We start from the raw sequence: 15000 nt of genomic DNA on the forward strand, positions 1-15000 counted from the left end.
TGCTTGTTTTAAGTTCATTCTAAAAAAGATTACCCTTAAAAAACTGCTTGTTTTTTCAAGGATGAAAAAGAATGATGCATAACAGATGACCCCTGAGAAAAGTAAAAAAAAAACAGAAGCTGAGCACATGTTGGTTAGTTATTCAAGCTTCATCATTCCAAATGATGGTTGCAGGATGCTATGTTTCCAAAATTTAATCATAACCCAAAGACAGAACTGTTGTCTCAAATATTAGAATGAAAGTGGCACATAGATAAGTTAATGAGGCCACACAAGGAAATCAGTGTAATATTGAAAATTCATCAAAATCCTTTCAGCTGAGTCTGAGCGATTCTGAACGACCGCACACAGCCAGACTGGCGGTCCTAGTGCAATCTGTGCTTAACGTGATTTCAGTGTTTAACACGAGTGTGAGCCCCCTTCAATCAAGTGGTCAAAGGACTGTTTTTATGTTAGGGAACAATGAATAAGTAATGAATGATAATCATGTTGGGTTTACGAACCTCTGGATACGACCACTCTGGGGAGTAGTCTGTCACGCCAAACAGCCTCCCAGTCTCCTGGAGCAGTCCCAGAGCTCCCTGCTCCACCTCCGAGCCCTGCAGGTGGCCTGCTCCTGTGCCCTGCTCCTCTCCCGCTGCCCCCTCCTGGGGTATCAGAACCCCAGTGACGGCGGCTCCCACCCCACCCCCAGACCCCTCAACTGAGATGAAATCATTGATGAGATCAGAGAACTGGCTTCCAAATGAAGCCTCGAAACCTTCCAGACTGATGGCTGATCCTGCCCCGGCGGTTGTAGCTGACACACCCCCACCTTGCTGAGGAAGAGGAGAACTGTAGAGCGCACCCTCGATGCCTGTACCAGCGGCTATCGACTGGGGACTGGCCACCACTGAACTGCTGGCCCCTGGCAAGCTTATGCCATTACAGAGAATCTCATTTCCCCCTCCCCCTCCCCCTCCTCCACCCTCCTCTCCTCCTCCATTGTCATCTGTGGGTTGCAGGTAGTGCTCCGTGTCCACACTTGCATAGGCCTCGTGAGGATCCCCAGGCTTGAGTTGTAACCCTACTCCATTCGCAGTGGCTTTGTCCAAGCCCCCCACCTCTCGATGTCCCCTGCCGCCTGACTGGTCGACGTTAGTGTCCTGTGTTGTCAGGGGAAAAGAGCCCACTGCTCCTCCTTGACCGTTCCTTCCACACAGGGCCTGCTGCTCTAGGCTGGCTTGGTGGAGGTGTGCATGCGGCTCTCCATTGGTAACCGGAGAGTCTGTTGGCACCGTGGGCAGACCTATGTAAGCTTGGGCCTCACCTGATTCCTGGGCTCCCTCAGCACCATTTGTCTGCAGCTGGGAGGGCTGGCTTGTCTGTGGGGAGGCCTGGAGGAAGAGGCTCGGGGAAGGGTGGTGTGTAGTCTGGCTCAGACTTGGGACGCAGGCGGATGACATAACAGCACTGAAGTCCATTTGCTCCAGGGTGGTGCTGGGGCTGAGGCCTGTTCCCTCTCCCACATAGCTGCTCTGAGTGGCCAGCGGCTGCTCCAGGGTTATTGTTTCCGTCTTGATGTTGTTGACGAGGGCTGGGTTGTAGAGGAAGCCATTAGCGGAACAGTGGAGTCCCCCATCATCACCATTACACCCCTCATTCTTCCCTCCGCCTCCACCATACGTCTGGCCCTGCTTGGGATTGTTGAGGAAGCAATCGGGGTCAAAGGTCATGGTGGTTTCAGGAAGGCTGACTGCTCCACCAGAGTCGAGAGAGCTGGACAGGACCAACTCTCCTCCCTCCCCTAAGCCCACCCCACCAGGAAACGATGCAAACCTCTGGTTTTCGGGGGCGACTGCCAATAGGATGCCAGCAGTGGTATTATCATGGGTGGAGGCCAGCAGGTGGGTGTGGCCAGCAGAGTAAACCGAATCTCCAGTCAGAGTGGTGACCTCAGACATGAACACAGCTGTGCTCTGTGGCAGGCCAGCCCCAATGGAGAGAGCAGGACTGTCAGCTATGTCACTAGTGATGGACAACGGGGAGCTCTGGGTGGTGTCAGGGACCTCCACCTGGTTGTTTGAAGTGGAGGAGGACACCTCCATGCTGCTCTGCGGGAGTAAGGAGGGTTTGGTTATCCTGCCATTCCTCCTCTCTCCTCCGCCCACTCTGCTCCTGCCCCCTCCTGGACTGGGCTCTGTCTGGCCTTCTGACACATCGCTGTTCTGGACCTCTGTGCCATCTGCTTCCTCCGCTCTCTGGCCTGCCGCTACGCCCGTACCCACTGCAGGTCCACCCCCTGCTGCTGCCCCCGATTCCTGCTTGGACGAGATGATGCGCTGCTTGACACTGGAACATTTCTGATGCAGGCTGCTTCCAGCACCTGCCAGACGAGACACGCAAGGGAAATGTAACTTTAAGATAATGTATACTGTCATCATATTACAGGCCAATCTATAAAGTAATGTTGCATTATATACATAAATATATATAATTAATTTGACATTGTGTAATGGCGCCCTCCAGTGTTCAGAGTCTACACTACAAAACTCAATTCATGAACGGTGATATCAGTGTGCCGCAGATGCTCTAGTGTTCAAAAATTCAAAATACATATATGCAATTTTTTTTTTTACTTCTTTTACATTTCAGTTCTAACATCTGAAGGTTTTCCAGTTTCTGAACTAGTTGTCTTCCACATTCTCAGGATTGAGCCAGAGTAAAACAACAAACACGCTAGAGTTTAAGTGTCAGACACGTAATGCCCATAAAATCCCACTGAACACAGAAGGATCAGGTCAGTGATTGAGAGACAAGAGCTAGAAAAAGAAATGCAGAAATATATATATTTTTTGCGAACAAATTAGGGCGGACAGAGGGACAAGGGGGAGCATGATTCAGAGAGGAGATTGACCACTGAAGAAGTACTTAAGTCAACAAGCCACTTAGATATGGGCAGCTGTCCTTGTTTTCCCTTTCAAACCAGATCAAAAGATGGGTGAGATTAGGTAAGTCTGTGTGTCTATGTGTGTCAGTGTGTGTACTGGAGTTATCTACTCCCTGATGCTCAGCCATGAATAATACATGCTGGATATTTCAGGCACCTCTTTTCTCCCTTCCCTGTATTCTTCTCTTTCTTGTTTGCAATGTTTTGCTGCCTCTAGGTGGCAGCATGGCGCTGACTTTTGGAATCATCAAGTCTATAAATCTGTTTAAAGCCTGGGCGAATACAACGTAAATACAGACTGTCTCATTGAAAGGTGGCTTTTTAAAGAACAACGTGTTATCTTGAAATGTATCCCTGCCTTGTTAAGTGTTGTTATCATTTGATATAAACAGCAAGGATGTTAGTTTCCAAATATTCTTCATCAAAATTTAAACATAACATTACCGTTAATGTCTGAACACATCTTTAGGGAAGTACAATCGTTTCTGTTTTTTAGCTTATGGCTTCAGCGACATATCAAAAGATCTGAGCTGAATTATTAACACTGACAAAATTTGATATTTTTCTTTCATGCAAAAGAGATATTTTCACATGATCTCCCCTGAATTGTTGTAAGCACCTGTTGTCTCATCTAATAAGTGGTGGCAGTGCTCCAGACTGTGCCCCCTTCCACTGCCAAGTTGTTTATAAAGCCTAAAAACAAGCCAGTGAACCAAATGATCTGTTTTAGATTTACTACACTGGTTTCCTACAGATTAATTTTGAAGCTTGGCTAGTGTAGGTCATCATCTTTTTCATCACCACTGTACCATGACAAGTTGTATTGTTATTGAGCCAAGGTGACTCATATCCTCGGGTTTAAGAAAAGCGTGAGGGCTGAAATACGAGAGCTTAGGAGTAGGAGGGAGGTGAGTGCTGAGATGACAGTAACACTAACTCACACATAGGTTTGAGTTGCCCAATGAGCTCCTCCTTGCTCCACTTGGCCCACTCCTTCCTGTCTGTGTTGATGGAGCAGAGGACAGGACCACATGGCTTCCCGCTATCATCAACTGCCGGTACATTCAGGTAGTGCACCAGCACAATGTCTGGGTTCTACAGCACAAGGGCACAAACACAACCAGAGACATGCATGTACTTGCTGTGAGATTAACACAAGGCTATGTTCATTAATTCATTGTAATGTTCTTACAGTGTGTAGGGAGGGAGAAAAGAGAACGATAGAGTCAATTTACAAAGAAAGTGGAGGTTGGGGAAAAGCAGAGGGAAGGGAGGAAGAAAGGAATGTGGAGGTCAGGGAGGAGGTCGGATATAGCGTGTCAGATAAGATTCTCACACATGCCCATAAAAGATTTAACGGCTCAAGCCCACTCATCACTCTCTCTAACACTGCAGAGTATGTGGAAGTGTCTACATGTGTGTTTGTGTGTGTTTATAGAGAGAGCGAGAGACACAGGGGGGAGAGAGAGCAGTTCACAGTAGTTCTCACTATACTGTAGGCCACCAGCAGACCTATGGAATTTCGACCCCATGAATGATTCAACAGGTGCGTTCAGGTGTGTGTAGGTGTGTGTGTGTGCGTGTGTGTGTGTGTGAGAGAGAGAGAGAGAGAGAGAGAGAGAGAGAGAGAGAGAGAGAGAGAGAGAGAGAGAGAGAGAGAGAGAGAGAGAGAGAGAGAGAAGCTCCTCTTGATGAAAGATTCAGTAGACAGACTCAGGTGAGGGGGAGGACCTGCTGAGGTGGAACACTTTCCTCTCCAAAAGAGGATGGCACAGTGGGCTGCTACAGCACCACAGTGTGCAATGTTACAGCACTCACAGGCTGATTTATGATCATATTCACTGATGTGTTTTGATATATGTGCAAAGAGCAGAAAATAGCACATTACAGGTAAAGCAAGAATTTCCCTTCATATTTTTTGGACTGCAGGGATCCAACTAGTTTGGCATGCTGCTGAAAATGAAAACATACTGGTGAGGGCAGATCTAATTTTCAGTCGGTGGCTGGAATGCCCTTGTAAGTTTCATGTGACAAATTATGCAGGACATTCTGGTGAAGAATACATACATATATACGCATTTCCATACTTTAAATGAACATCGCCGGGTATTGAATATTTTCTTTTAAATGAACAGAGAGAGGTGAAGAGAGAGGCGGTGTAAATGTATGAGGACATGTTTAAGATTCATCATGTAACCTGTCGCTGAAGATGATGAGGTTCCGGTGACCACATCTTGCATGGACAATAGAGGGAGAGACGCGCGTGTGTGCGCGCGCACATGGGCATGTGTCTGTGTGTGTGCCTGTATGTGTGTGCGTGTGTGTGTGTGTGTGTGTGTGTGTTTGTACGTGCAACTGCTGCTCTCTGTTGTCTTTCACATGAGCAGTAGAGTGAGTCAAACATCTCTATGAAAAACAGCATGCCTTAATACCCAGGAGACACCTTTGCGTGAGTGTGTGTGTGTGTGTGGGTGTGTGTGTGTGTGTGTGTGTGTGTGTTTGCTGTTTGTAGCTCCAGGGTGTTTTCTCTGAGAGGACCACATAGAGTAATGTCCCAGTCCTTCAAGCTCACTATAAGTATAGGGAGTCAGGGTTAGATAACACTGTGCTCTGGAAGTTACAGTCAACTTTGAGCAAAGCAATGCTCTGCACTGTATGAGAGCGCTGCACAGGTCCTATAGGCCGAACATATTGTTGTTGTATTCTGGTTTTGGAACTGTTTGTGCGTAGGACACTCCACTCTGCCACACAACATCAAGTTTTATTATGAGCCCAGCTTTGTGATAGTATATTAAGTATAGTCTGCCGCATTAATTTAGAAGAGGAGGTTGTTTATTGCTGGTTTATGGTTTCATTTAGTGTTTAGGCCTTTTGAAAATCAAATGGACACTTTCACAATTTTGTGTAAAATAATATATATTTTCTGGTTGTCCAGTTTTGTGTCGAATAGTGAATCAAGCCTTAACACATAGCTGGAAAATGTCTCCATAATGTCAAAGAAATGGCCTGCGAATGACATCCTGCTATAAATGACAGCAACTTGCAAATTATCACCACACACATAAAAGCCAACCAATTTTTGTCCTGTATGTCAATACATGTGTGAGAGAAAAGGTAAGGTAAGGGATAGGGGGGTGGGCTTACCTGCAGCAGCCAATAGCATCTACGATGGAAGGTGGGGATGATGGAGGAGTGGACGTAGCAGCCATACAGACACTAGAGAAGAGGAGAGGAGAGGGAAGGAGAGGAGATTGCAGGGGTAAACAAGAAAAGAAAAAAGAAGGAATCAAGACAAAAAGTGAAAAAAGAGAAGAGGGGGAGAGGACAGTAAAGGAGAGAACAGGAGAGGAGAGCTTAGGTTATACCCACTTAGGTTGTATTGATTGCGGTGCTAAAACTAAATTGCAAACATGCTGTATGCGTTTTTTCCTAATGTCTTTTCTAAAATACCATAAATCTGTTGTTGACAATTACAGCACGAGAGATTGGGAAATTTACTGCCTCAGCAAGACCAGACACAAACCCACTCTGAATTCACAAAAAGTCACAATGTTGTCAGCGTACAGACACTGCGAGAGAGTAACAGTGAAGAGGGCTCCGAGGAGAAGGAGGAGGAGGAAGTGAGGAAAGCATTGGGTGGAAGTGGAGTGTCAAGGTGGACAAGATGAAGAGGCAGAGGATGATTACATACATACAAAATAGCGTGTACGTGTGCAGGCGTGAATATCGTCCAAATGTATGATTGCAGTGGTTTGTGTCCAGATTTGAACTATTTCTGTAATATTTTGTTTGGAAGTGTTGGTCTGCGTGTGAAATATCTCAACGCTGGTGCCTGTGCAGTGCCTGTGATACTGAATCAACACCACCATTTTTTTGTTTTTCTCAATACCATAGGTTGAAGAATATCAAATATGTTATGGTAAAGAACCTCTTTTGTTTTAACAAATTAACATTCTCAAATGCATCACTGTGTGACAGTCGTACGTGAGCTGTGACGAGAGCTTGCAATAGTCTAAAATTAGCAAAATTACCATCTAAACGGCAACACGTTCAAAGTCAGGTTTTAGTTTCTTAGCAGTTTTTGATGTCATGTTCAATGGAAACATTTTGGTCACAAAGTACAAAGGATCGATGCCCAGTCCTGATGAAGAGTGTGTTCGTGGTGTTTGACCGAGGAAGGATAAAATGATGACAGAGGTCTTCTTTCAAGGTCATCACAGCCACGCATTTACATGCATTAAGTACGAGTATCTCACACACACACAAACACACACACACGCCCAAACACCAGTACACACAAAAAGAATACACACACAAACACAAATACTCTGTATTAATCAGGCTGTATGTAATCAACACTTAAACTCGTCCTGTTGTCCTCCTTGTACACACTTGCGCACGCTTATATATTTTCTTGCCATTTTGCCTCTTTCTTAAAAAGAGCCCGCCCTCTATCTAAAGTGTGTTTTGCCAAAGGCAGAGTGCATTTCCATATATTTCCATTTGATATGAGGAGGCTCTCCATCCAGGGTTATGTTTTTCTCCAGCTTCCTGCCTCTCCCCATCCTCTTTCTCTCCCTCTGCTCATCTCGCTACTCTGCTTATTCCCCTCATTCCTGTCCCTTGCTCTACACGCTGCTTGCTTGCTTGCTGGGGGGGGGGGGGGGGGGTTCCTGAGAAGGGGTGACACAAACAATTACTGAGCAACTACCGGGGAGAGAAACCCTTTATAGATGAACGTCTGTGTATACGTGTTAAAGCACGAATGAAGAAAAATATACAGTATGTGCGATGAATGTCAATGTGAGTGTGGGGTCCTAACTGATAAAGGTACAGATGGAAATATTAGATCTCAATTATCTCATGCTCACCTTTATCACAAAACTATCAAGCCCCGTGGAAACATCCATGTTCCTCCGAACTGTCTCTCCTTCACTCTCCCTTCTTCTTCGCTCTGACACATGCACGCTCACTCCTCTCACCTCTTGGTATATTCCTGCTGAATAATCAATTTTTGAGCTGGCTGATGTGACTTTCTCTCACTCACTCACTCACTCACTCACTCACTCACTCGCTCACTCTCTCACACACACACACACACACACACACACACACACACACACACACACACACACACACACACACACACACACACACACACACACACACAGACGCTGCCTTGAGACTGGATCGATACCCCTCTCTGTTCTGCTGAAGGAGGCATTGACATCATTCCTGGCCTGGGGCCAAACACACTCTTATCTTTCAGAAAGAGAGAGAGACAGAGAGAGAGAGATAGAGAGAGAGAGAGAGAGGCAGGGAGAAAGGGAGAGGAAGAGGGACACCACTTGCTCTCAGGTAACATATTGGCCTGTAGCTTCTCAGCATGTGTGTTTGTGTGTGTGTCTGTGTGGTACGCATGTCTCCTTGGAGTGAAGGGGAGTAAGTTAAGGACAAGATTGGCAGTGAAACCATACTCGGTGCCAAATCACCATCGACTTGTTGTTCCTCTGCAGCCTCTCACCTCTACTCCCTGCACTTTGAGCTTCATATGATCCTCTCGGGTGGTCTTCCCATCTTTCCTTTTCTTCCAGCAGTAGCCATCTTTCCTGTACTTCACCTTCTTTCGGTTATAGAGAATCATAGAGCCATTTTGAGGCCTGGTGGAGGACAGGAGAAAGACAGAAAAACACAGTGCTGCATTATGTGGATTAAACTAAAGGTTGCGGTCATTCTGCTGATACTAACGGAAATTCAAATCCATTGAAACCAACCAAAAATGGTGTTCAGGCAAAATTTTAAAAAAAATTCTCTTTGCGTTGCTGTTTATTTAATACCACCAGGAACAAGCGAGAACATGTTCTTGTTCGTAAATGTTACTCTCACAGAGTCAAGTTAGCCGGTCCCATCCTCTCGGATACACAGACTCACACTCCGACATGTTAATATTTTAGTAGGGTGATTTATCAGCACAGCAGGAACATTGGCCTCTGAGCTCCCATTCTCTATACACTCGGTGATGAACACGCACGCACACAAGCACGCACACACACACACACACACACACACACACACACACACACACACACACCAGGGGCCACACATGAAGACAGATATGCTGTAGTGATATCAGAGATGGCAGGACCTACAGCTGTGTGTTCTTTGGACTCAATGTCAAACCTGCTGCTGAGCAATCAATCATTACACTTCAAAAACATAAAGGACAGGCGTGTGCGCATGTTTGTCTGCGTGTGGTTGTGTGTGTATGTAGGTGGAAGATGCTTCTCTGCCTTATCTCATGACAACAGAACGTGAACAGGCCGTTAACAATCAATAAACTAACACATACTCACAAGTGTTTGCTCCCTTACACGCACACACACACACACACACACACACACACACACCGTCGTGTGCTGTGCATGTAGGCACACAACCAGCACTTGCACGCAGACACATTTACAAACCTCTCTCCTCTCTTTAACCTCCTTTTCCCGATCAACCTCCAGTCTTTATCCCTCTTATCGTACTATCTCTTCATTTTCTCTTCACTGCCTCCCCAGTCCCCCCATTCTACACTCCTTTCTCATCTTCTCATTTCATGTGCTCTCTCCAATCTCAACCTCTGTTTTTGCTCTTTTATTTCTCCTCTCCGCTCCTTTCCTTTTTGAATTTGATGTAGACACATCTGTATGGACTGAGATGATTGCAATTTACTCAGAACACTGTGTGTGTAGTGAAATTGAATTTACTTTGAGCTGATTTTCTTTGACACCTTAAATCTGTTCTGTTTCGGGGAGAGCCTGCCAGTTTCTTAGTGGAGTGGAGACCCCCACCCTCCGATCAAAGCCGAGTTTAGTCTCTGTCTCGAGCTGTGTGAGTCATCTCAGAGCTGCTGATTCTAATTATGTTATGGAGAAGATGGATGAGATCAGATGTGTGCCTGTGTGTATGTGTGGGTTGGAAGTACGTGCATGTTCGTGTGTATATGTGTGTGTGTGCGCACGGAGGTACGTGCACGTGGACGGTGCCCATGTTTCGTAAACCTTCCGATTCAAGCAGACATAAATGCTATTGATTGTAACTGTACTGTGATGTGAGGGATATAAAAAGCTTTTCTATCGTTCCACAGTGTAGCAGAGCGAAAACAGAGAAGGCAAGGGGAGGAGAGTGTGGGGAAAAAAGACGGCAAGATAAAGAGACAGAGTGGGCGAGAGAGTGAGTCCGGTAAAGGGAGGACAGATGAGAGAAGTGAGAGGAGAGGCAGAGAGGAGGTAACAGTCATTACTTTGAGCTGATGAGGTATTTCAGTGAGGGGAAGAAACGAAGGTCATTGGTTGTTACCTTGATATTACCCACCACAAGTGTGCAAATGCATGCGCACATATGGACACAAACACACATCCCCGCATGCACATGAATGTCACTGGCTCCGGTGGCTGAGCGCCTTTCCATCTGATGGGATTAGTCGTAATCTGTTTTAATCGTGCTTCGTGTCATGTGTAGATGGGATTATATCTAACTGCTGCTCAATAACACCAATATGACTGCTGCTGCTGCTGCCGCTGGGAGGCTGGGGCTATATGGCAGCACAACCAATCAATGAGAAATCCATCCACAACAGAAACTGTGCTGCTGGCCTCAGGCTGCTCCTGAGAAGAGTCCTTCAGCTCGCACAATGGGAGAGCAGAGGCATCACCTCGGGCTCCGGCAGTGTCAGTCATCAGAAACGGGGACGTGAGATGACCAGTTCGCTTACTTTACTTTTTCTTTTTTCTTTTCTTTTCCTTCCTCACTTCCTTTCTGTCTGTCTTTCTTCTTTGCTGCTCTTTCTTTGTATATCTAAATGGCGACAAGGTGATTTATCGACAATTCAAAAAGCCATTTTTTCTTCTGTCTTTCATTTTCTCTTTCGCTCTTTCCTGCCTTTGGTTATTCCTGGCTACAACCTCCCCCCATTCTGGAAAAGAGCTACTTAGGGTTCATTTGGATCGATGAATATTCAGTTCTGGCATAAGAGAGAATCCCTGTTCTCACCCCATCATATATACACATACTCCCCCTTCCCTTTGAGCCCCCCCCTTCACGCTCCTATGTCTGAATTATACATCACTTATCCTAATACATTTACATTTATTAATACTCCATTTTCAGCTGACTAGGTGCTTTACAGTCCAGCCATGTTCTAGAGCGTTCTCTAGGCCGTCAGCAGGACCCTTTGGAGACCGTTGACGTACATCACTAATGTTTTCATCGAACACAGACACTCAGTCATTGGCATTGAACCGACGTGAGTAACAGGCTGATTGAGTGATTCTACCTGTGTGTGTGTGTGTGTTTGATTTGTCTCTTGCTCTCTTCTCACCTGGTTTTGGGCGATGTCGTCAGCCACTCATCATGTTTCTCAAAAGTGATGAGATATGCAGCAATCTCCTGGAGAGACAAAGACAAGACGGAAAGGTTATATCGGTGTGTGTGTGTGTGTGCACGAGAGTATGTGTATGTGTCACACAGGGAGATAAAACATAACAGGTATTTCCAGATGACCTGCCGATGTCCAGAGAGAGTAAGTCACTATCTGATTGCCACGGTGTGGTCTGGGCGCCTGATTGGTCACAGAGCAACCAGTCAGGAGACAGATATAGAGGACAAACCCTCAGGGCCAACAACCAATCACACTCACCGACACACTGATGTCTCCCTCCACTGGGGAGGAAAAGCTATCTCTAAATATACACACACACACACACACACACACACACACACACACACACACACACACACACACACACACACACACACACACACACACACACACACACACACACACACACACACACACACACATGCCACATGCCACATAAACACACACATAGAAACACACAGACACATAGACACATAGACACACACACACACACACAAACACACACACACACACAGACTGGGGGAGCAGACCCGTACACCAGCTGAGAGAGTGCACTGATAGGAAAAGTTTTCTTGTACTTTGCAGTTTCACAGTTTCCCGTCAGATAAAGCTTGCTCCTAACTTGATTCTTAATTCCTCCGGCTCTCTTTTCATCTCCTCGGCTCTCCTCTGCTCCCCACACTATTTACTCTACACACTCACATGAATCCAATAAGGAAAAGGAAAGTTCAAATCGTACAGGTGCATCCTACCGAGAGTGAGAAAAGCATAGTGTCCATACACAGAGACAGAGTAGAGACACGGAGACACACAGAGATGCAGCCAAAAGAAACTGCTGCTTATACCTCACACTTTTTAGTCGCTCGCGCAACACCGCCTTTTCCCTTTGCTCGCTGAACACTCTCAACCCCCTTCCTCCTTGAAACATCATATCGCTCTCCCCCCATCTTTGACTCCCAACTCACCCACTTGTTGTGAAAGACTATGAAATGTAAATTGTCCTCTTAAGGCAATCAGTGTTTGAAATGTGGCACAAAGCAATAGTGAAAAAGACATCAACACTCAAGCACTCCTTCATCTACCCCCTCAGATCAACAGTCTCCTCTCCAAGCCTTCTCGCCCTGTCTCTTCCTTAGTGTGTGTGTGTGTGTGTGTGTGTGTGTTAGTGTTTGATTTTAGGTATTTGTCTCAGTTTGACACAAGAGCACTCCAGCTCCACACCTCATACCTAACAGAAGCGATGGAGGGACAGAGGGGGAAACAAAAAGCACGGAGAAACAAAAAGAGAAAGCAGCTGGAGGGTGCTGGCACTTAACTGATTGGTTTTTTTAGTATCCTCCATTCAATCCTCAAGTCCCAACCCCCCACTGCCTCATCCGGCATTAATATGTGTTTATATGTATGTGTGGTGGGGTTGGGGGATATGGTGGAGGTGGTGGTGGTGTTGGGGGGGTGGACTGTCATCACACCCTTAATAATTATCACTATCAAGCTGGCCACTGTTTATATCTGTCTGGCTGTGTCTCATAAAACTGCTCAGAGCTGTGTTTCAGTTCAACACACATTTTTAGGTACAACGCGCATGCAAGCACGCACGCACACACACAAACACACACACACACACACACACACACACACACACACACACACACACACACAGGAGTGCCTCATTCATTTATGCATCTATTCATTAGCTGTGACAGGCAGCCACCTCTCCTCCTCCCAAACCACTCCGCAGCAAGTCAATATCCTATACGGCCTCCGCAGCCCCGGCCAGGCACACGGGCTCCCCTAGTGACTGTCAGCCAGTGGGAGGCGGGAGGAGAGAGAAGAGGAGAGGAGACGAGGGGCTGGGGAGACAGAAGGATGGGAGGATTAAGAAGGAGGGAGAGAGACTTCCAATTAAAGGCCTGCCCCATAAGAGCCATTAAAAACCCAGAAACAGAGGAGTCAGCTGAAACAGCAGTCTGACACACACTCTAAAACACACCCACACACACACACATGCACACTCACACTGCAGACACACACTGCTGCTCAATCCCTGAACCAGCGCGCAGACACACACAGACACACACACACACACACACACACACACACACACACACACACAGAAACACACACACACACACACACACACACACACAAACACACACACACACACACACACACACACACACACACACGCACACACACACACACGCACACACACACCCGCCCATGTGAAGAGTGACAGAAGTGAGATCCTGAAGGTCGATCCTCAGGAAGTCACAGTTATCGTCCCAGTGGAAACCAGTGATGGAGCTCTTAGAGTATGCCTGGCGACACAGTGACCCTTCAGGAATAGTGTGAGTGTGTGTGTGTGTGTGTATGTGTGTGTGTGTGTGTGTGTGTGTGTGTGTGTGTGTGTGTGTGTGTGTGTTGGCTGGGCCAGACATAGGGACAGGGACAAGCATCTTTCTCCAGAGATCTATTCTAGAAACCCAGACGTTCTGCATGTCTGTATGAGTCTCCGTAATAATACATTACGACTGGCCCAAGCGCAGCTGAACACACACACACACACACACACACACACACACACACACACACACACACACACACCTATTTCTCTCGGTCTGTGTGTGTGAGAGTAAGTGATAAAGAGAGAGAGAGAGTTACTTAAAAAATATCTAACAAAGCAAAGAGCATGAGTGGGAAGTTAGATTGGAGTGAGCGATGCAGTTGGGGAAATCAACCTCCCACTCACGCATCACTGAGACCATCTCCCTCCAAGAAACTGGTGGCATGTACAGAAAAGCAGACAGCCCAAACACACACACACACATACACACACACACACACACACACACACACAGACACACGCACGCACGCACACACACGCACGCACGCACGCACGCACGCACGCACGCACGCACGCACACACACACACACACACACACACACACACACACACACAGGCCTCAGGGAGATTTCCAGAGGAGGGAGGGGAGGTGGCGGGTCGCCTACTCTGCAACAGACTTATGCAGGAGCTTTCCCCAGGGAGATTCCGTTACAGGGTGTGTGTGTGTATGTGTGTGCGCGGGTGTGTGTGTACATGCACATTTGAAATCTAATGATGAGCATCACCCTGACAGTGATCTGGAGAATACAGAGTTGTTTGTAAACTGGAACTGTCACATCCATTGGAAGTGCCTCAAATGAAGGCTGCCGCCGGTTCTCTCAGAAATCATTTGGCATTGACCAGCTCATTTTTTTGGTGGCACGAGGACGTAGCAAACTGAAGTGTCCTTTTCAACTACAGAATCCATTCCTGCCGCTTTCCTTGAGCGTGCGAAGTCTAGTATACATACATGGGCAAAATAACTGCATTAGCATTACCAGGGGAGGTCTGCTGATGCTGTAATTTGTTCCAGAGCACCTCGACCGGCTCTCTCCTTCTCAGAACAACCCTGTCAGTGTCTGATGTTGATAGACACCCTATCCAAAATTGCCTCCTGTTTTTATTACTGTATTTTCTTCAGACTACAGGCTTCTCTGTGTTTTTTTATTTTTGATCTGGAGCACTATCTCCACCATCTGTTCAAGACACATTTTATTGATCATGGTTTATTTTTAAACAAGGCCAATAGGCCATCATGTAAAG

The 15000-nt window shown here is 46.5% G+C and overlaps 1 protein-coding gene across 9 annotated transcripts in view; it reads right to left on the reverse strand.

Moving 5' to 3' along the window:
• The window catches only part of LOC118309779 (calmodulin-binding transcription activator 1-like), a 55240-nt gene that overhangs the window by 16603 nt on the left and 23637 nt on the right, over nucleotides 1–15000 (reverse strand). For 8 of the 9 annotated variants that reach the window (XM_035632276.2, XM_035632277.2, XM_035632273.2 and 5 more), the window contains 5 exons: nucleotides 11295–11362; nucleotides 8454–8589; nucleotides 6074–6145; nucleotides 3871–4024; nucleotides 504–2365 (listed from right to left, as the gene is read on the reverse strand). In XM_035632276.2, the coding sequence (XP_035488169.2) occupies nucleotides 504–2365; nucleotides 3871–4024; nucleotides 6074–6145; nucleotides 8454–8589; nucleotides 11295–11362 (2292 nt within the window). Of the gene's footprint in view, nucleotides 1–503; nucleotides 2366–3870; nucleotides 4025–6073; nucleotides 6146–7800; nucleotides 7926–8453; nucleotides 8590–11294; nucleotides 11363–15000 lie in introns of those variants that run through there. The other variant, XM_035632279.2, reaches the window with a different exon arrangement.

Source organism: Scophthalmus maximus, chromosome 6 (genome assembly GCF_022379125.1).
Source record: "Scophthalmus maximus strain ysfricsl-2021 chromosome 6, ASM2237912v1, whole genome shotgun sequence".
In the NCBI taxonomy this organism is placed as follows: domain Eukaryota; kingdom Metazoa; phylum Chordata; class Actinopteri; order Pleuronectiformes; family Scophthalmidae; genus Scophthalmus; species Scophthalmus maximus.